This window comes from Vanessa atalanta, chromosome 6 (genome assembly GCF_905147765.1).
Source record: "Vanessa atalanta chromosome 6, ilVanAtal1.2, whole genome shotgun sequence".
In the NCBI taxonomy this organism is placed as follows: Eukaryota; Metazoa; Arthropoda; class Insecta; order Lepidoptera; family Nymphalidae; genus Vanessa; species Vanessa atalanta.
This window is the reverse complement of record NC_061876.1, coordinates 6,468,536-6,488,820: the sequence shown is the minus strand read 5'-3', so window position 1 is coordinate 6,488,820 and position 20,285 is coordinate 6,468,536. Positions and strand designations below refer to the sequence as shown.

At 30.2% G+C, this 20,285-nt stretch overlaps 1 protein-coding gene across 3 annotated transcripts; it reads left to right on the top strand.

Annotated features, from left to right (window-relative positions):
- Nucleotides 1–829: 829 nt before the first annotated feature.
- Nucleotides 830–19,343, top strand: LOC125064965 (NADPH--cytochrome P450 reductase). Of its 3 annotated transcripts, XR_007119599.1 has the most exons (13): nucleotides 830–1,195; nucleotides 10,653–10,839; nucleotides 10,918–11,064; nucleotides 14,369–14,493; nucleotides 14,596–14,790; nucleotides 15,435–15,562; nucleotides 15,637–15,878; nucleotides 15,963–16,160; nucleotides 16,244–16,407; nucleotides 17,788–17,962; nucleotides 18,046–18,203; nucleotides 18,415–18,651; nucleotides 18,688–19,343. XR_007119599.1 is itself a non-coding variant. In XM_047672324.1 (12 exons), exons 1-12 carry the CDS (start codon nucleotides 1,011–1,013, stop codon nucleotides 18,557–18,559), a joined length of 2,049 nt encoding a protein of 682 aa, XP_047528280.1. In that variant the 5' UTR covers nucleotides 830–1,010; the 3' UTR covers nucleotides 18,560–19,343. The 3 variants fall into 3 exon arrangements, 2 of the variants coding, with proteins under 2 accessions (XP_047528280.1, XP_047528281.1); XM_047672324.1 differs by having other exon boundaries at nucleotides 18,415–19,343; XM_047672325.1 differs by lacking the exons at nucleotides 830–1,195; nucleotides 10,653–10,839; nucleotides 10,918–11,064 and adding an exon at nucleotides 14,007–14,160 and having other exon boundaries at nucleotides 18,415–19,343.
- Nucleotides 19,344–20,285: the final 942 nt, after the last annotated feature.

Sequence of the window (20,285 nt, the reverse complement as noted above, 5' to 3'; positions counted from 1 at the left end):
TACGAAGAAATGATATAATGATACTTAATTGCTGTAAACGTTAAATTATTTTGCCTATCCTATAGAGTATACAAAAAGTCCTGATAAAATTTAAAGAATTAGAAAAAATCTAGTGTTTAAACACTATAATATATAATATAATTTTTTTTTTAAATAATTTGAATCCAATTAATGCATTTTGAGATAAAACTGCATACATTAATCAAGTGAAAAATATGTATTTTCATTTACTACTTACATGCAAGCAATGACAGCTATTATATAGTAAAAAAAAAAACGTAAACATATAGGAACACCATAACTTATGTTTACGTCCACTGCATAGATCCGCAAAATGGTCTTGGAAAACAGAACAATAAGAAAAAAGAATAATAATTATTCGTGTCATAATAATCATTGTAAAAATTATCTCAAATTATGTAATATAAGACAAGTAGTGAAACAGTTTTTAACTTTTATTCCATCATGATGTTTTTGTGAACAACTAATAAAATTTTTGTGTTAGAGATCAGTTTTGTTTGAAGAAAAATTTTCAATATTCTTTATTAAAAATGCCTGTTTATTCTTTATTATATTTAGTTACAAGTAAAATTTTATCGTCATCGTATTGTTTTTTAAAATTATTGTTTCTTTGAGTACATTAAATTACTGACACGTGTGGTAAGGTAAACTCGTTACTCGATGCGTATGTAGAGTCGATTCGAGCTCACGTACGCAAAATTGCGTTCGTTTATGTTCGTCTGGCAATCGGTTACGTCGTCGTTATTAAGCAGACTCGCTTCTCTCGCTCACTCCGTTCGACGCTGTTCGGTCACGGATCCGACTGATGACTGTGAATATAGTCACCATCGTCCATCACACCAGTATAATTTAAGTAGTGACACAAGGAACTCGTGTGAATGAGAGTGATAAATTAAAGGAGGTTTTCGCGTTAAGTACTGAACGTTTACTTGTGGCCTTGAAACTAAAAAGCAAAAGTAGCTTAAAGTTGTTAAGACAATATTTGCATCATGTCAGATAACACTCAGGATATTATAAAAGAAGCAGCGGCAGCAGCCGCTGTCGGTGGTTCACTGTTTAGTACTTTTGACATAATCATGCTTGTCATCTTATTTGGTGCAGCTGTGTGGTGGCTTTATAGTTCCAGAAAAGAAAGTAAAAAGGATGACTTACTACTCAGTAATTATGCTATACAGTAAGTATTATGATCTTGAACTTAACAACCTAATTATAAGTACAAGTAATACACTTGAAAACTTTAAGCTCATTAGTTAAAAAAATAAACCAAAAAAGATCATTGCACAATATTAAACTACATTGATAGTCTAAATTTGTTACCAAATATGAACACATACTATTCTGATTGTTAAAATGACAATCTCATTTCAAAACTAGTTTGCATTGGAATATATTTTACTGAGTTGATACTATCTATAGCCCTCTATTTTACTATATAATTAGCATATGCAAATTACGTGAATTCTCTACAAATACTATTAAATTTCAATGTTAATATCATATTGTCAGTTTGATAATTCGCTTATTAATAAAAGGGTTTTAAGTTAATGATTATTAAATGTAATGGCTGAATAAAATATTATAATTATGTAAATACGTAGTACGAACTTACACTTAAATGTTTGTTTGACTTCACTTTAATACGTCACGTCAGAAGTATGGACCACAGATACATAAAGCAGCGGATTAAACCTCCAGTACACGTTCCGCCAGCGTGCTAGGCTAATACATTAGGCGAATGTATACCGCCGATTTGTTTCTTTTTGTCGTTGACTTAGCCATCCCGCTATTTGAAATCAGTATATTGCGCATTAAATTTTTATATTGTTATAATGGAATTAAATAAAAATAAATATAAAAAACTTTAGAAAATTACCAATTTATTTTATGTTCTGGAAATCTCGACATAATAAACATAATAACTAAATTATTGTCACATTCTATATTAAGAATAGTTTTAGTTTTAAATATGTTGGATTACGATTTATGAAAGTACATAGTAAATATTCAAATATTAGTAATTTTTAGTGCAAAAAGTAATTTATATAAGTTTGTATGTTTTTTTTTGGCTATAATTGGTAGTATGTATGTTTACCCTTGTGAAAACGATAATACCGGATGAAAAGTAAACCCACTAATGCTAACTCTGAAATAGTAGTTTTTATAAAAGTAAAGTAAGTGTATTGACTAAACACACTGGCTTAACGAGTAATGGAGTCTTTTTTTAACTACAAGCCTGATAACTATATATAAGCTATTAAAAAGAAAAAACAAAAACTACAAACATTTTATCATTCTTTGGTTCGAAATTTTGTTTTGAAATCTCGCGAGTCACTTGTACAACGTTATGGCGACAATAAAATGCCAAACATGAAATTGTATTTTCCAAATGTATTGTACTGTAGGCTCAAATGAAAGATAACCAGATCGCTAAGAATAAACAACTGAAGCCAAATTAAGCCGTTAGTCCTTATGTACGTGGCGGTCATATTACGTATAAAATTACGAGTACTTATGTGTTCGCACCACTGATTTTTTAAATCTATATCCGTATTAATAATGTGTCTCTGACTATAACTGTGAAAGAAAACACCCCGAGGAAACCTGCACGCTCTCGAAAATCTACAAAGTTTGCATTGGCAAATTTCTATCGCTTAGAAACCACACTTGGCCAGCGAGGTGGATTATTGCCTAACCCTTCTCATATTGCCAGTATTGAAAAGACTTATAAACAAAAACAAGATATTATTATCATTATTATTTAGGTGACGTAGCCATTGTGCCATTAAAATAACGTTTTATCTTTATGTATTATTTTTTATAATAGACATCTTAATTACTTAATTATAAGAACATAAAGAAAATTAACTTATAATATGTTACATCCCTTTTTAAAACAAAAATCTTATAGTTATGTATATATCTTTTAGTACATAGATACCAAATACAATAAAGAATATACTAAAACTATATTATTTATATATTCCTAACTACAAAATATAATAATATATACTTAATTTATTGTGTCACTCTATCACCCCATTTTACCCATTGGACCGAATTATAAAAATACTTGAAATGACTCTTGGTTATTTGTACCAAAAAGCTTAAATAATAGTGTTCATTGCAGGACATTAGAGGAGTACTACTATTTTTCATCTCCTATAATTATTATATTGACATATATAAACTGTAACTTTTCTAAACATACCGATTTCATACTTCAAATACTTAGAAGAATTTGCACCTATGTCGGCCCATTGAGGGATGATAAATAAAAAGTAGCAATCGTTGTCCTTTCCTGTAGTTAAGGTTTATTTTCCCTAGCAAACGTACTTTTTCATTTATAATATTACTATAAATGTTACAGTCTAGAAAATAGCTTTTAGGGTGTTTTTCCAAGTCCAGGGTTGACAAAAACTATATATACAGCTTTTCTGTCAAAAAATGGAGGAGAAGTTTAGGCAGTTGATGTGCCCTAGATATCTCCTAATCTACTATGCTCTCCGATGACGTTTTATTGGATTATTACTTTCTAGAGTAAAGGAATTGTGAGTTCACTTATGTTTGAGCACGAACTTGTGCATGTTTCTTTACAGTAGGTCGTTTAGATTTAGGTAAATAGACTGTAAAAGCGATCATGAAGATAAAATATAATTGTTTCTTTCAATATGACCTGAACAGAAATTATAAAAATATATAAAAAACTTTATTAAAATGATCACGTAATTTATATTTAAACCACGTTTCATGTAAACAATATTATTATTTGTATGTGTGCTGATTTCCATTTTGTGTTTTAATTTTGCTGACAACGAGTGGCATTACACGCGGCTTAAGTTCTAGGTATCTATAGATTATTATTATTTATTTCTATATGAAGAACGTGTAAGAGATTATTTATAAATGGTATATCTTATAAGTTGATTTTATCGATATTCAACTGTATTGTGTATAATGACGTCATATTTCGTCATTTCTAAACGAAAAGTACCCTATAATATTTTAGCAATTATTTATGAAACTGATGAATATATTGACATCCGAGCAATACACAATTTTAAATTAATATCAATGAAGTAAAAATTTAAGTAATTAAAAAAACGGATTTTACAAAATGACAATAAAAACTAAAATATTTTTTATTATACATTGAATATATCTATATATATTGTGCGATATTTAATATATAGTCATTATAAATTATTGCACATCTGTTAATACATCGCTGCACCGGGACTCTTATGCACCATAGCTACGACACTGAACTTGATTAGATAATTGTTTAAGAATTTACTTATATAAAAAAATATGTTTGAGTGCGTCATTAGCTTTAATGTACGTTATAAAGAAAAAGGCAGCCTACCTTTACAGTTCCTCAAATCTCCTCGTTGTACGTATAATTTTTATTACTTTTTGGTAGGTGTGTCAAATTCATTTTCTGCTAGCTTTTGAATAAAAGTCCAGTAAAAACCATTTTATCGTAGCCATAATTAAACGTGAAACGTGAAATCCATACAAATACATGTTTTTTGCGATTTACCAAAACAACTATTATTAAAATAAAAAATAAAATAAAAGTTTACATACCATAAATTACAAAGGTTTTATTAATTAAAACAATTACGTTGAAATACCAAAACAATGGCCTGGTGTATAATAAGTACTTCGAAAATTAATGAGAAGATTTTTAAATCTATACGATTTTCAAATGTATAATACTTTATAATTACATTTTAATTGTGCTGTATTTCAACATATTCTTATCACACACGAAAGATAAACCGTAATGCAAGCAAAATGTTGATATTACATATTAACGTAGCAACTTTAGTGCTCTTTTCGTTATGCAATTTATATTGAAGGCAATAATACTTAATAGCCTTTTCAATGACTTTTGAGCATTTAGTGCTGGTTTACTGACTGTGGGTGTCTGAGGAAAAGTTCCTCTATTCGCATTTAGCCATCTAAATGAGTTTCAATTAAAATGAAGAACTCTATGTAGGCAATCATTGAATATAACTACCAAGTCGCCAAATGACTTTGTCGAAACAATTTAGCACTCAACCCGTTATCAGTAATAATCATTTGTAAATATTTCATTTGTGTCACTACACTACGACTACATATTGTGCTATTTTTAACGATTAACTATTTGCCCCAAGTATTTACTTATTAATCAAAGTTAGACGTTTTTGGGTTCATCAATTAACAATTATAATTGATAATGAAATATTAACCACAAATGTATTTTTTTATACAACATTAACTATATTGTTAAATATAATTTTTTCACTTATAGTAAATAACTAGCTGTGCCCGCGTTGTTTGAATTTTAGTTATTTGGATATTGTAGCGTGATTTTATTTTTATTCTAAATATAATTCTTAAATAAAAGTAGCCTAAGTTACTCCTTATTACATCCGCTATCTGCCAGTGAAAGTCCCGTCGAAATCGGTTCAGCCGTTCCAAAGATTAGCCGGAACAATCAGACAGACAGACAGACAAAAATTGTAAAAAATGTTATTTTGATATATGTATCGTGTATACATACATATGCATTTATTATTTTTGTAGAAATAATAAGATTTAGAATATAAGCATTAAAAATGGTTTATTGAAAACAAGTACAAGTGACATAACATATTGACAGACACTAGGAAAAGTTAAGAGATGACAAAAAAGTATTTAAGCTATTAGGCGTTGTTTAACTTCTTCCAACAATTTTAATATTACAAACGGACTTTTATTAGATATATGTATCTAATAAATATATATATAAGACATTTTTAAAAATAATCGTCCAATATTGTTTCAAACCGAAACTAACATCGCAATTTATCTAAGTTTATTATAAATCTCACTTCGATTTAAACTTTGTTCAGACCAGCATAAAAAAACGGAACAAACTGCATGCATAAACATATAATTTTATGGTAAGTTTAGGTGTTTTGATAATATCGATTTTACGAATGATAACGTCCTTATAAAATTAAATCATCATTATCACCATCCGCCACCGCCCAGCAACTGGTGAACATCTGATTCACGAATTTCTGGGCGTCGTGTAGGTACACACTAATCAAGTGACCAATTCTACTAATTTATAGCGGTACGTACGTTCCCGATTTTAATCCGATCCATCTTCGACACCTCCTATCTAAAAAAACCATAGATGAATTGTAACTGAGGGCTACTTCTAATAATTTATAACAAATATATATTATAATACGATCCCAATATTAAGTATACCGAACTTAAACTTGTTTTTTTTTTTATAAATGTATTTATTATCTCCCACAGACTTTATAGTCTAAATGCGTCTTAATAATAAATAAAATTGAGTACCCTGTACTAAGGGTATGAATGGATTGGGAATGTTGTCATGTTGTGTTATTAGAATAGGAAAACGGCTGAACGACAATAGTTACTTTTCAACTCGAGTGCGATAAAGTACCAAATTGTAAATAAAATTGTTCCTCAGTTTTAGGAGCAAGTCAGGCAGTGATTATATTCACGGTATAAGGGATGGTTTATTCTTAAAATGCCCATGTCTATGGATGGAGTGTACCATTTATTATCATACCATTAGTCCATTTGCTTGAATTCTCTTTGTAAATAAAAAAAAAAACGATGGCTGCAGATAATACTGTAAGTATGTCTACACTCCGTGCGTCATTTCCGTAATAGGAAAAAATATAAATACCTAATATTTTAACACGTGTATAAATTTTCAATGTATGCAGAAACCGTGGGTGTGGGAAAAGTGGGTGAAAATTGAATTACAAGATTAATTTATATTCTGTTATTATTTATATTGTTTTTTTTAGAGGCGGAGCACTTTAAATTGAAATAAAACAGAAAAAAATCTTTAATCTCTATGAAATTGATTTTATGATACAGATCACTTTATGAAAGTCATGTATTGAATATGATTTTGGGCACGTAGCTGCCGTGGCTGGCTTGTATATGGAGGTCCTATTTTCAAACATTCTTCTTTGTGCTCACATGGATCTAGTTTTTGTGAGTATGCGATAATAGAATTAGAGAAAATAATCTCAAGTGGATTATTTTGAATTATCACTTGGAAACCAACATTCGACACGTTATTGCCGGAATATGATTTACCAACTGCAATCATAAAATCACACGATAATAGTACCTCCAGATTATACCATTCACGCACAAGCCCGAAATTATATTCAAACATAATAATGCCATACAATCAGCAGTCGTACAAGCTAACCATTAACGGTCAAAGCAAACTAAAATTGAAGTTTATTTACTGGAAGGAATGGTTGCTTATATTCTTGCAGTACCTTAATACTACCCATTATAAGGGCTACGATATCTTCCCGATTGTAATCTGATCCAACTTTTACTGAACCGCAACTGAATAACAAATAAACTTGTGTTAGTAAATACGAAAATGGCTAGACGGCAACAATTACGTTTCGATCTGATTGCTATAAATTTGTTAGTAGAATTGTACCTAAGTTGTTAGTAAATACTTGATATTTTCTGACATATTTATATTAACGTACAATAAAAGGTGGTGAATTAGTACAATATGTATTTTAATTATCGAATGTTCAAAATATGCTAATTGTAAATATAATACAAAAATGCAAGTGTTATCTATACCTTTAATAGATGTTAAATGGTGTATGGAAGGTACAAATTCTAATATGATTAATTAAAAAATTAACTCTTCATTGTAATTTATTTCTATAAATTATAGAAAAATCTATATCCTTTCGAGAATGCGCAATAAAACACACGTTCATTATTCATTAATAGTTATAATGATATGTTTTATTAAAGTTAAATAACGTAGATAATTTAATTATACAAGCAGTAACAAGAAGAAAAAAATATAAACACCATAAGTAACCATACATAAATATAAGTAAATTGCCGATAGAGCTGGTTAAGTACCACCCACACATTAGATATCTTAGTACCCAAGTTTTGCGCTTTGTTAATATTTAAGAATGTCTATCAATGGGGACGACGACTTATCGCTTTTGTCCGTCTACCTACATATTTAGAAAACATATATCTATAAAAAATCAAATCTTCTTTATGTGTGTAACTTCATCCCTTCTAAACGGTTGGACTGATTTCGATTAACTTTTTATTTGTGTTTGAGTAGGTCCCTGGATGGCTTAGATTGGACCCGGTATCGTTAGGTGCGATTAGAAAGTAAATAAATCATTATTTTACCGAAATATTGTAAAAAACAAATATTATACTTTGCTTCAATTGAGTTACTTAAGCAGTAGTGTAGTTTTGCAGTAGACACAAAATTAGCGATGATATAATCTCGACAACGAAGTTATAAAACTCTTTTAAGAATTTGAAATCAGAATTATAAAAAATTATCTTTTTTATTGTTGCTGGATTGATGATTAAGATGACCGACCGACCGATGACTTAAAACAATAATAATGTAGCTTCTAAATAATATTATTTTTAATTCAGAAACATTAACTTTAGTTATTACTTGCTAATAAAACCCAAACTTTAAGAAGAATGTCAATTTTTAGTAGGTATGAGAAGACTTCTTATTTATTTTTTAATAATCTAATTTTTATATCTTCTTAATATATATAATAATCTCATGCACACCGAGATCTATTGTAAGCACGATTGGTATGAGCAAGTTGACTACTCGCTCATTCTAATTTAAAATCGAGCTTTCGTTAATGAATAGATTAATAAGTTAAAAGTAGGTACCTAAGAGTCATGTTATACGGATGGTGTCAATTGCTTTTCATTTAAGTCAATAAATGTTATGATATGATATTTTTTCGTTTTATTTTGTTACAAAATAAAATGAAAAAAAAAAAAATAGCACAAAAACTAAAACAAATACATAATCATATTGTTTCAAAATTAGAATATATGAGGTGTTGCCCTGAATGTAGGTAAATCCAAGTTTTTATTTCTTCCCAACGTTAGCACCCATCTTTAAAAATAATACGTTTTGACCATCACCTTTTTTTTAAGCTATCGTATCGTTGGCGTAGTAAAACATTTTAGGAAAGTTTATAAATTCATTTCGCATGTCAATGGATTTTTTGTATTGCACACGTCTATTTTATTATTCCTTTTTATGGTTGCATATAAATATCGGATTTTTACTTTAAATTCAAATCAGCTGTTTTTCATTCGGCACGGGTAACTAAGTAGGCATTCAGTCTCGCAGACTTTTCTGGAGCCATTTACATGCCCTGGAAAGTTCAAACTCAACTCAACTTAAAGGCACGACATTTCTGAGTGAATCGACAAATGGCATTGCACAATATATTCATAAAAAAATATCGTTTAACCATTCTCCTGAATCAGTCTGTCTATTGGTGAATATCTTCATACTAAGGTTTTGGCGATTAACGCTTACATAAATGTAGATAGATATAGATAGACGCGGCTGATCTATAAAAAATAACAATATATCATTGTAAGTAAACTTTGCCTTTTAAGACACATGGAAGTTATCCCGTTGAGTACCAAATTACGAATATTTAACTCCAAAAAGTATAAATCATTCAGTACAAAATTAACAAAGATTCAAACTATTTTTTCGTAAAATTTCTTTACGACGAGTATTATTAATGGATAACACTCGATTCACGCAATCGTAATTATAATTTGAATGACTATTAATTTGTCAAGGCTATTCAGCAATCTTTTCATGTTATCTTATTTGATAAAACGACGAGGAAATAATTAGTTTTTTTAAATACGATAACATATAAAGATTTTTAAATTAATTTTATAAATCAGAGCTAGGGAATTTATGTAAACGATTTAATGAAACCGTACTTGGACATTGTTCTCATTCACGTTCTGTATATTGGCGGAGTACAAACCTAGCAAGCTTAGTTGGAAAAAATTGACAAAGATTGGCGATAGAAAGAAAAAGTCTATCGAACCCATTTTCTTGGAATGTTATAAAATTTACGCCGACCACAATTGAAACAGATTAGTCCATTAGTTAGACATCTCCTAGGAAATTTGTACTTTTACGAAATTATAAGATTTCTTGAGTTGCGTTTGCATCGATGTGGTGACAAAGGTTGGGTTATCCTATTCGAATTGAACCTTAGATTTACATATTCTATGGGATTATCATTACGATTGTATTATGAATACAGTGACATATCAATATTTAAAATATAATATAAAATTATTCGATTTAATTATTTATACCTACTTTAAATGTACTTTCAAAACTACTATAACAATTTTGCGGATATTTAAAACGCCATTTTTTCACGAATCCTTAATGGATAACATTGGGTAGTGAAGTTCTCGACTGATTACATCACGTCAATTCAATGTCAAAGATATTTATATGTCTTCACTCCTCCTGTCTTTGAAAGATGCTGTAGGTTAGATATTAATTATTATTTTAACATCGTCACTTTAGAGATAGTCTTGACAGAGAGAGAAAATTATAGAAGACAGAAGGAGGTGTGTTGTTAGGTAACATATGATTAAAAACAAATCAATTTACTAATTATTAAATGTAGCATGAGATGATTTCTTATTTATAATGTTGATCGATTTGAAAAATAATTAATAATAATAATTTCCTTTAATTTTTATAAATTGCTACTTTGTTCTAGGCCCGCGGGTTCCATACAAGTGACAGAAAATTCTTTTATAAAGAAATTACAGTCATCAGGAAGAAGTTTAGTCGTGTTTTATGGCTCCCAGACTGGTACAGGAGAGGAGTTTGCGGGTCGCTTGGCTAAAGAAGGTATACGTTACAAAATGAAAGGCATGGTTGCAGATCCTGAAGAATGTGATATGGTTTGTTTTTAAAGTAACTATTATTATTATTTTGTGGGAAACTAAGTAAAGTAAATTTTCATTAAATCTTTTTTTTAGGAAGAACTAACTAAACTCAGAGACATACCAAATTCTCTCGCCGTTTTTTGCTTAGCAACATACGGTGAAGGGGATCCAACTGATAATGCAATGGACTTTATCGAATGGTTAAAAAATGATCCGGATCTGTCAGGATTAAATTATGCTGTAAGTTGAAAAACAAATATAATAATAAATAACTTAGCCAATACTTTGAACATTTACAGGAACATAGTAAAAATATTTTTCAGTATAATTCAAAATAAAAAAGGTATAATCAAAAAAAATATTTGAATTATATAGAAAACCTACAGACTACCTAGTAGAGCTATGTCTAATTACGATGACCCTACAAACGTTTGGAAAATTGAATTCATATTAAAGCAAGCCCCAATGATAGAAAATAATGCATAATAAAAAAAATTCTCGTAATAAAAATATTAAGGAAGTTACTTATTGTCGTGGAACAATGAATCCCGTGATGTAATATTGTAATGCATATAAATTTTGTACCAGTGTCAGTTGTCTACAGTGGCAGTTTTGAGGGCCCATATGGCCAGCGCTTTTCTACTTTTAGCGTTGTGCATGCTCTGCGTCTATTACTTTTGTTTTCTGTCATAATTCGCTTGGTATTCTACTGGCTATGACTAAATCGCTCCACTCCATAGTGTATTGGTAGTCATGAACGTAACTCAAAAAAATAACTAAGAAAATTAAATTTAATTAAATTATCATTTTCTTAAGTTTTATTGGAAGTTTGTAAATTTAGTTAATTTTCTTTAAAACTCAAATATTTCCTCCAGGTTGCGTTGAATTTTCTGTCATACCTGCGTATTTGATTTATGACGATGGGCTTTTATTTAATGTCACTATATTTTTTCTTATTAATTTTTATTCCTTTTTGTCGCATTTTAAGTGCTTTATAATATCCTGTTAGAAAAGTTTGAACAAGATTGAGTCTCCTTGTTTAACGCCTGCGGATATTAAATTTTGGACTAGGTCTGTCCTGTTTTACACACTTGTACTTCTCTGTATATATCCTTAATTATGTTCTAAATATTAAGGATATTTTGATGTTCTTTTGTTTGTCATATTAAGCTCTATATGTTATATAACATTATTACACTAATTTTTATTAAGATATTAATTTCGTATTTAAATTTATTATCAATTATTTTCGAATGAAAGTTTCTTTGTCCCTCAGTTTTACATCACACAGACATATGCCACATACGTAGTTAGAATAATACTAAATATATCCCAGTTTTTATATATTTTCCCTTTCCGTTTTTTAAGATTAAATTGTAGTGAAATTTTGTAAACATGATATCGCAGCAGTACATTTTTTTGAAAAAGTTTAAATTATAAAATAATAGTTGAAAAAACGCTTATTCCTATATTTTAAAATGGGGACTAACGCAACGGTTTGGCCAAGGTCAAATTACTTTGTAATTTTTAAATTTACAACTAATAACTAAAAGTTAGCTTAAAGTATAATAAAACCTTTCAATCTGTGAACACCCATAGCCCCAAGACCTCGCTTAAGAAGCTGGTACTTAACATATATAGAGGTACAAAAAGAGTCTCGCCATAACGAATAGTACAGTAACTACAATATCACTTCATACGAAAACCATCGTATTTTAAACCGACAAGACATAGAGAAGACGCGTTGAAAAGACTCGTGAAGAGGGCAGCAATGGTATGCACTGAGGAGGTACTGGGTTACAATCTCAAAAAAGCGTTCTATATTAAGGTTGATCAGATTATGGAAAAACTGGCCAAATACCATCCAGACCAAAAATGTTTAGATTGCCTTTTCTTCTTTTGTATAAGTCGTAGAATTATTATAAAGGAAGTGATGGCAATAACTTTCCGGACGTGCGGCCTCATGACGTTCAAAAGAAAAAACCGGCTCGGTATTGCCGCATGCGGTAGCCTTGATCCAAGAAAACTATAGAGCGAGGAAAATGTTCGAGGCCGTGAGGCTTCTCGTTAGTTTCATTCAGAACGTGTTTAATAAGAGTAGTAGACTTTTAATTGTTTTATAATTTTGCATACTATTATAATTATTTTTTGAGCCATAAAATTTAATTAAATAAGTATATATACCTCCGGTCCCTCTCCAGTCTTTGGCTACGACCGCTCCTGCTCTCATACTAAAGTTACTGGTAGTAGTTATTTCAATTTATTTATTCCTATTAAACGAGAAAAATGTCGATAAAAGACGACTATATAAATACAGGAAACCATGTACAAATACATTTATATTTTTATAAATTATAAATTTATAATATTATATAATAATAATAATAATTGAGTGTATACTTATCAAGATACAATAATTAAAATACCTATAATAATATGATGTTTATGCAGGTGGTTTTTCTTGTGAAAATAATTTAACTAGATGGAAAAATGTTAAAGCTAAATTTAAAAAAGAGTTTGCATTCTACCATATTTTATTAGTGTTATTTAACTCGTAATTTTTAGACTACATAGTTGTCTCTAATTGATTATCGATGATCCGATTGTAAATTCAAGTAAATTTATAGTACATAGCCAGTAAGGCAAACCGAAACCGCATTGTGTCGCGTCAGTGGACATTCGCATGTGTCGGTATTAGTCTGTTTAAAATTTAAATAGTCATCTTTATTGAATAATAAACACAAATAAACCAAGTAAGGTTTGATATAATAAAGATAAAGATACTTTCACAAAAACTGAAACTATTCCTATAGTTCGATAAGGAATTGTAAACAAACCACATCGAATACTGTATATGTATATTGTCTGTGGCATCTATTTGAGTAAAGCAAACATGGCTGTACAACTTGTACAAGTCCAATTTGTGTTATCGGGCGCTTGAACTTCGTTATGTCAAAGTAGTCAAATTGACAGTTGACACCTACAATACGTCATGTAGTGAACAGTGTCTTACGTAAGTTTTTGTTTGATTGTGTACTCTTTAAATCGTTAATTGTTGAATAAGAATCAACTGGTGATACTATTGTTTATTCTAGGTTATAATATAGTTAACACCATTTCGCTTGGCAATGATATTTGGATATCATGTATAATTACATAATACGTTTAATACTTTATAAAATTCATATTAACGAATGTCATAAAAGATAATAATTTTAATATAGTATTCTGTTGATGATGTTTACTCTTGCACCTTTAAAGATTTTACCTCGCTATGTCACTAAGTTTATGTATAGAAAACAAATATTGACACCACTGCTAAAGTTAAGATACATGGTATGAAAGTCTACACTTAGTTTTTGAACTGTTATTCGTCTAAACTCTGTTGCAGGTCTTGCTTTTATATATGTAATATAATATATAACGGAACAAGTAAATATAATATTACTTATACACTTTTAAATATATTATAATTCATTATTAATTTAAATACTTATAATATTTTTTGGTAGCAATGCGTGCTTCATTTTTGTTATCATTTTAGGTATTTGGACTTGGAAATAAGACATATGAACATTACAATGCTGTGGCTATATATGTAGACAAACGCCTTGAAGAACTCGGAGCATCGAGAGTTTATGAGGTTGGGCTTGGAGATGATGATGCAAAGTGTGTATTATAAAACATAATTTTACTAAATTAAGAAATCAAGATATTCTAATTGTACGTCATTGGGTTTTTATTGGTTTATATGTAATGTATACTTTTTAGCATTGAAGATGACTTTATTACCTGGAAGGAGAAATTCTGGCCTTCGGTATGTGAGAAATTCAATATTGAAAGCACTGGAGAAGAAGAGTTAACACGTCAATTCCGCTTGATTACACATGTAACAGAAGAATTAAAGCCAAATGAAATATTCACTGGAGAGATAGCAAGGTTACTCTCCCTACAGAATCAACGCCCGTAAGTTTTTATATTACAAATATTTACATATTAAAAATTTTGAAATTTTAGTTTTCTTCAGATGAGAATTTCCATCAATTAGGTAGGCTTTTTCAGTGAATTTGTAAATGACATTTAGCTGGCTGCGTATAACTACAATTATATCTTTTTTGAAACCACTATGGCAATTATTTACATTTTACAATAATGTATTCATTTTAATACCTTCGACAAAAATATGCATTTACAAGTCCATGACATAATTTTTTGCAAATAAAAATTTATCTTTTATTCACTTGGTGGTTGGGCTTTGTGCAAGCTTGTCTTGGACCACCCACAAAGGTGAGTTAGAACTCTATCATGAGATATTGTACTGATAAATGGCAATACTTAGTTAGTTAGTTACTTAATAGTTTGTTGTGTTTCGATTAAAAGGTGAGTGAGCTAGTGTAACTGCAGGATTAGGGGACATAACGTCTTAGATCCCAAGTTTGGTGGTGCATTGGTGTGATGTAAGAAAAGATTAATATTTCTTAAAGTGCCAATGTCTATGGGCAGTGATTACCACTAATTTTATCAGTCCCACTTATAACATAAAAAAATATACACATATATATCAATAAATCTCTTCATACCTTAAAAATTCAGTTTTTCTTTTTTTTCAGACCTTATGATGCTAAAAACCCTTTCTTAGCGCAAGTTAAGGTTAACAGAGAATTACATAAAGGTGGTGATCGATCATGTTTGCATATAGAATTAGATATATCCAATTCCAATATGCGATATGAAGCCGGTAAATAATTTGGATCATTTCATATATTGTATGTTTTATTGTTGTTCTTCTCTCACATTATGATTCGTCTACAGGTGATCATGTGGCTGTTTATCCTATTAATGATAGCAATTTAGTCGATCGACTTGGTCTCTTGACTGGTGCCAATCTGGATGAAGTGTTCTCACTTATCAATACAGACCACGAGAGCACGAAGAAAAATCCATTCCCCTGCCCTACCTCCTATCGCACTGCACTGTCGCACTATATTGAAATAACCGCTTTGCCTCGTACCCATATCCTCAGAGAACTTGTTGAATATTGTACAGATGAAGAGGTAATTGAATTTTTTCAAATTATACATAAATTGCTTGATTTCATATTTCACGAGATAAATAAATTTATTATTTTCATGTTAAAGGATAAAAAACGTTTGTTGCTAATGGCTACAAATTCTCAAGAAGGTAAAGCTTTGTACCAGTCATTTGTTGTCGATGCATGCAGGAATATTGTGCACATATTGGAAGATGTCAAATCGTGCAAACCACCACTCGATCATCTTTGTGAACTGTTGCCTAGACTGCAGCCAAGATATTATTCCATTTCTTCAAGTCCAAAGGTATTTTATTTCACTATTGTAAATTATAGAATGCAATTATTCTTTGAGTAATGTTACATTTTAATCTTAAATTTCTTATGCAGATGTATCCTGAGACAGTCCATGTTACAGCTGTAGTAGTCAAGTACAAAACTCCCACTGGTAGAGTCAACAAAGGAGTTACAACTACCTGGCTTGCAGAAAATAAACCTGAGCCTGGAAAACCCTTTCCAAGAGTACCAGTTTACATAAGAAAGTCCCAATTCAGGTAAAGAAAATTAAATTTATAGAACTTATTACATAATGCTTGTATTAAGTTATTGTGTTCTAATTCGACTTTAATCATTTTAAATAAAAAACTAAGCAACTGAAGGTCACAAACATTGTTTAAAATTAACATAAATATTTTGATTTTGATGTTTTTCTTCAAACAGTTGTATACATACATATCTATACTATATTATTAACATTATAAATGTGAAAGTAACTGTGTCCTTCGGTCAGTCTGGTGCTCTTTCACTATCAAACCAATGAATCGAATTTGAGGAAATTTGGTATGAAGCAAACTTGAACTCCAAAAAAGGACATAGGTTACTTTTTTGCCTAACAAATGACAACCAACCCCTAAAACGCGAGCGAAGCCGTGAGCGAGAACTAGTATATATGAATATAAAATAACAATATTTATAATTGTCATAAGTAATCTAAGCCCGTAAATCAAGGTCAGCGTCTGGTTTTGTAAAAAAAAAATATTATTTCTAAGTTCTATACGTAATAAAAAAATCATAAGTTACGTAAATTAAAAATTCAAATAAATTTATTCATATAACGTTCGTACCTAACGTTATGTACGCACATAACATAATATGTTTTTAATTTTATAATACTTACTAGAGACTTCTTATTTCAAAGATTTATACCACCATAAATATTTTTATGGTCAATCTTTCATAGTTAATACCCGTCAAGAGCGTAAAATTGTAAAAACCATTTGCGTTGTCGTTATTGAAATATAATCATAGAGGTCACCGCATGCATAACGACCGCATTTGGTTGAATTAAGTCTAGATATTATGAGGTTATCCAATGTATGCTTTGGTAGCATTTAATGTATTGGAAAAAATATACTGTTGTCAAAGATGGACATTACATTAAACGCTATTTTCGCGGGTTTGTTCAAAATTATATAGTTAATCTTATTCAGATTAATTAATATATCGTTTAACTTGACGACCTTGTTCGATGATTCTCGTAACGACCGTAGCGTCGGCTAAAGAAACAACCTTGCGACTTGTACGTAATAACACTAATGCAAGGATGTGTATTAAGAAATCAATCGTGATAATATACTCAAACGACCTTTGCTTGATAGTTTGTTTGCGTAATTTTTTTTTCATACCTTTTTTTAACAGTTCCGTAACCGTTAAAACAAGTATCGTATCGAAGTTACTCGAATTTTTATATGTTACGAATTAATTAATCAAACTTATTTATTATGACTCGGTATGTTACTACTTGAAGGTACTCTTCGTTTTCCACCAGCTTCATCTACACACTATTTTGCTATAAAGAAATACGGATAATGGGCAGTAAAACACCGGGGTAGGGGTCGATGTATCTTGATAATAATTTCATATGTACTCGGCAGGTTACCGCTGCAGTGCCAGACGCCTATCTTGATGGTGGGTCCGGGCACGGGTCTGGCGCCTTTCCGCGGATTCTTGCAGGAGCGAGCGCACGCTCGCGCCAGCGGCAAGCCCGTCGGCGACACCATTCTGTACTTCGGCTGTAGACACCGCGATCAAGATTATATCTATCAGGAGGTTGGAAATCATTAACACGTCATCGATTAATATATTTTTTCATACTAATCAATATATTCTAATACAATGACATTTTAATACAGGAATTAGAAGAGTATGAGAAAAACGGAGACGTCATCTTACATACTGCTTTCTCTCGTGATCAAGCTCAGAAAGTATATGTGACGCACTTATTAGAAAACAATTTAGACCAGATTTGGGACGTTCTTGGAAAGAGAAATGGACATTTCTATATATGCGGGTGAGCACGATAATATCTTTGTATTATTGGCTGTGGTGAGCAGCTCCATATCTAGTTAGGGTCATGAATCTCCACAATTTGATACAGCGCCACTGTACGCTGCGTTTTCTTGTTGTAAGAATTTATCTGTTTTACTATATATTATATTCAATCATTTTATTATCAATTATCTGTCCACTATCTTATTTTTTTATTTGTTGGTTCTTTTTAGTGATGCTAAAAATATGGCAGTCGATGTCCGTAATATCGTGATTAAGGCTATAATAGAAAAAGGAGGACGGACCGAAGCAGAAGCTCTACAATTTATCAAGAAATTGGAATCTATGAAAAAATATTCGTCGGATGTTTGGAGTTAAATATCAATTGATAAAATCGACAAAATAATAGTTAAATAATATGAGAGAAGGAACAATGAAATAAGTATTTTCTAGAAGCCAGGCTATGGGAGGGTCGACGGAGAAATATTTATGCATTTCGAACTATCGAAATCGCAGCTTGTGTATTATACCGTCTGCAAATAGGGTTCATTTATAATAACCTAATAATAATTTATTGTATTATACGTCAGCGTGTCCTACAAAGTCACGAGAAAGTGGTTAACATCGAGTATCATAAAGAAAATGTCGAGTTGTCAACTATGTTTATACATATTTATTTTATATTGAAATCATACGTCAAACAATGTAATAGCTATTTATATTAGACGATTGTTGGGGTTGAATATTGTTATTTCGACTATAAAGTAGCTTTGCTATATTAATAAATTGAAGTAGTCTTGATTGTTGGATAATTTATTCATAATAATAGTATCAAGGATTTTTATAATTATAAATATAAATATGACAACCCTTTGATGATATTTTATGTAATATGTTTTGCACTAAAGTTTTAACATGAATAATATGTATGTACAAAAAGGGAGATAAAGAAACTATAAATATAGATTGATTGTACAGGAATAAACTTATCATTACGTTTTGTTCGACTCTTAGTAAAATTTATGAGCAACTTGTTTCTTATTTTGCGTTTAGCTTTGTTTGTTATCGTTGTGTGTAGTTTTGAATTAGTAACTATATGTTTTATTATATAAGTGGACTGGGATATATAAGAGAAATAAACATATTTTAATTTTATATAAATATAAAGTGCATTATTTGATTTATTAAATATTTCATAACACTTCAATTTTTTAACCCCTATACCATTCTATAAAATTAAAAGTCACCAGGTCATATTAACTAAAAGAATAAATTATAAATTTAAATGAGTAATTAAAAATTGAATTGGTTTGAAACAAACGTAATTATAAAACTACATGAAAGTTAGTTTAAACTATTTTACTTGAAATACGTAAAGTTAATAGATTAATACTTCAAGGTTCCTAATTAATTTGTAAATCGCTCAAGGCGAAAACCTAGTTGTGAATATAAAAAAAAGCAATTATAAATACCGTTCGGTCAAAGGTTTTCATTTGGTGTGTTTGGGTTTTATTTGTCAAACTGCCATATCTATACTAATATAAATGCGAAAATAACTCTGCCTCTTTCACGGCCAAACCACAGCACCGAAATTAATGCTTTTTAATGCCTATCACGTCATCGACATATAGTATTATATAAAAATTGTCACCCTTAAGATAAAGCAGATTTAAAGTTTTGTATTTAAAATATAACGTTACTGCTTCAATAACAATTAAAGAATGCAATAAGAAATTTTCACAACCGCTTGATAGTTTCAGAGATCACCGCGTTCAATCAACAAAAACTAACAAGCTCTTCAGTTTTCTTATATAAGTGTAGATTATTAAAAAGTGACGTGTAATATATCGGCAATAAATGCTAATTCGAGGCGTAAGCGTAACCACCCATTAGGCTGAGTTCATATGCACGTATTCACATGCTTGTACCATCTCTATTTAACTTGGAATATACTAAGCGCATACCCTGAAATCAATCGCTATCACCTGCGTACTCTGATATATACTGAATAAAAGTTGCTGACGCAAAAGAAAATTATTCTTTAGTAAACATCATTATGGTTTCCGTCAGAAGCGATCAACTACTTTTAGCACTGTATGTATTA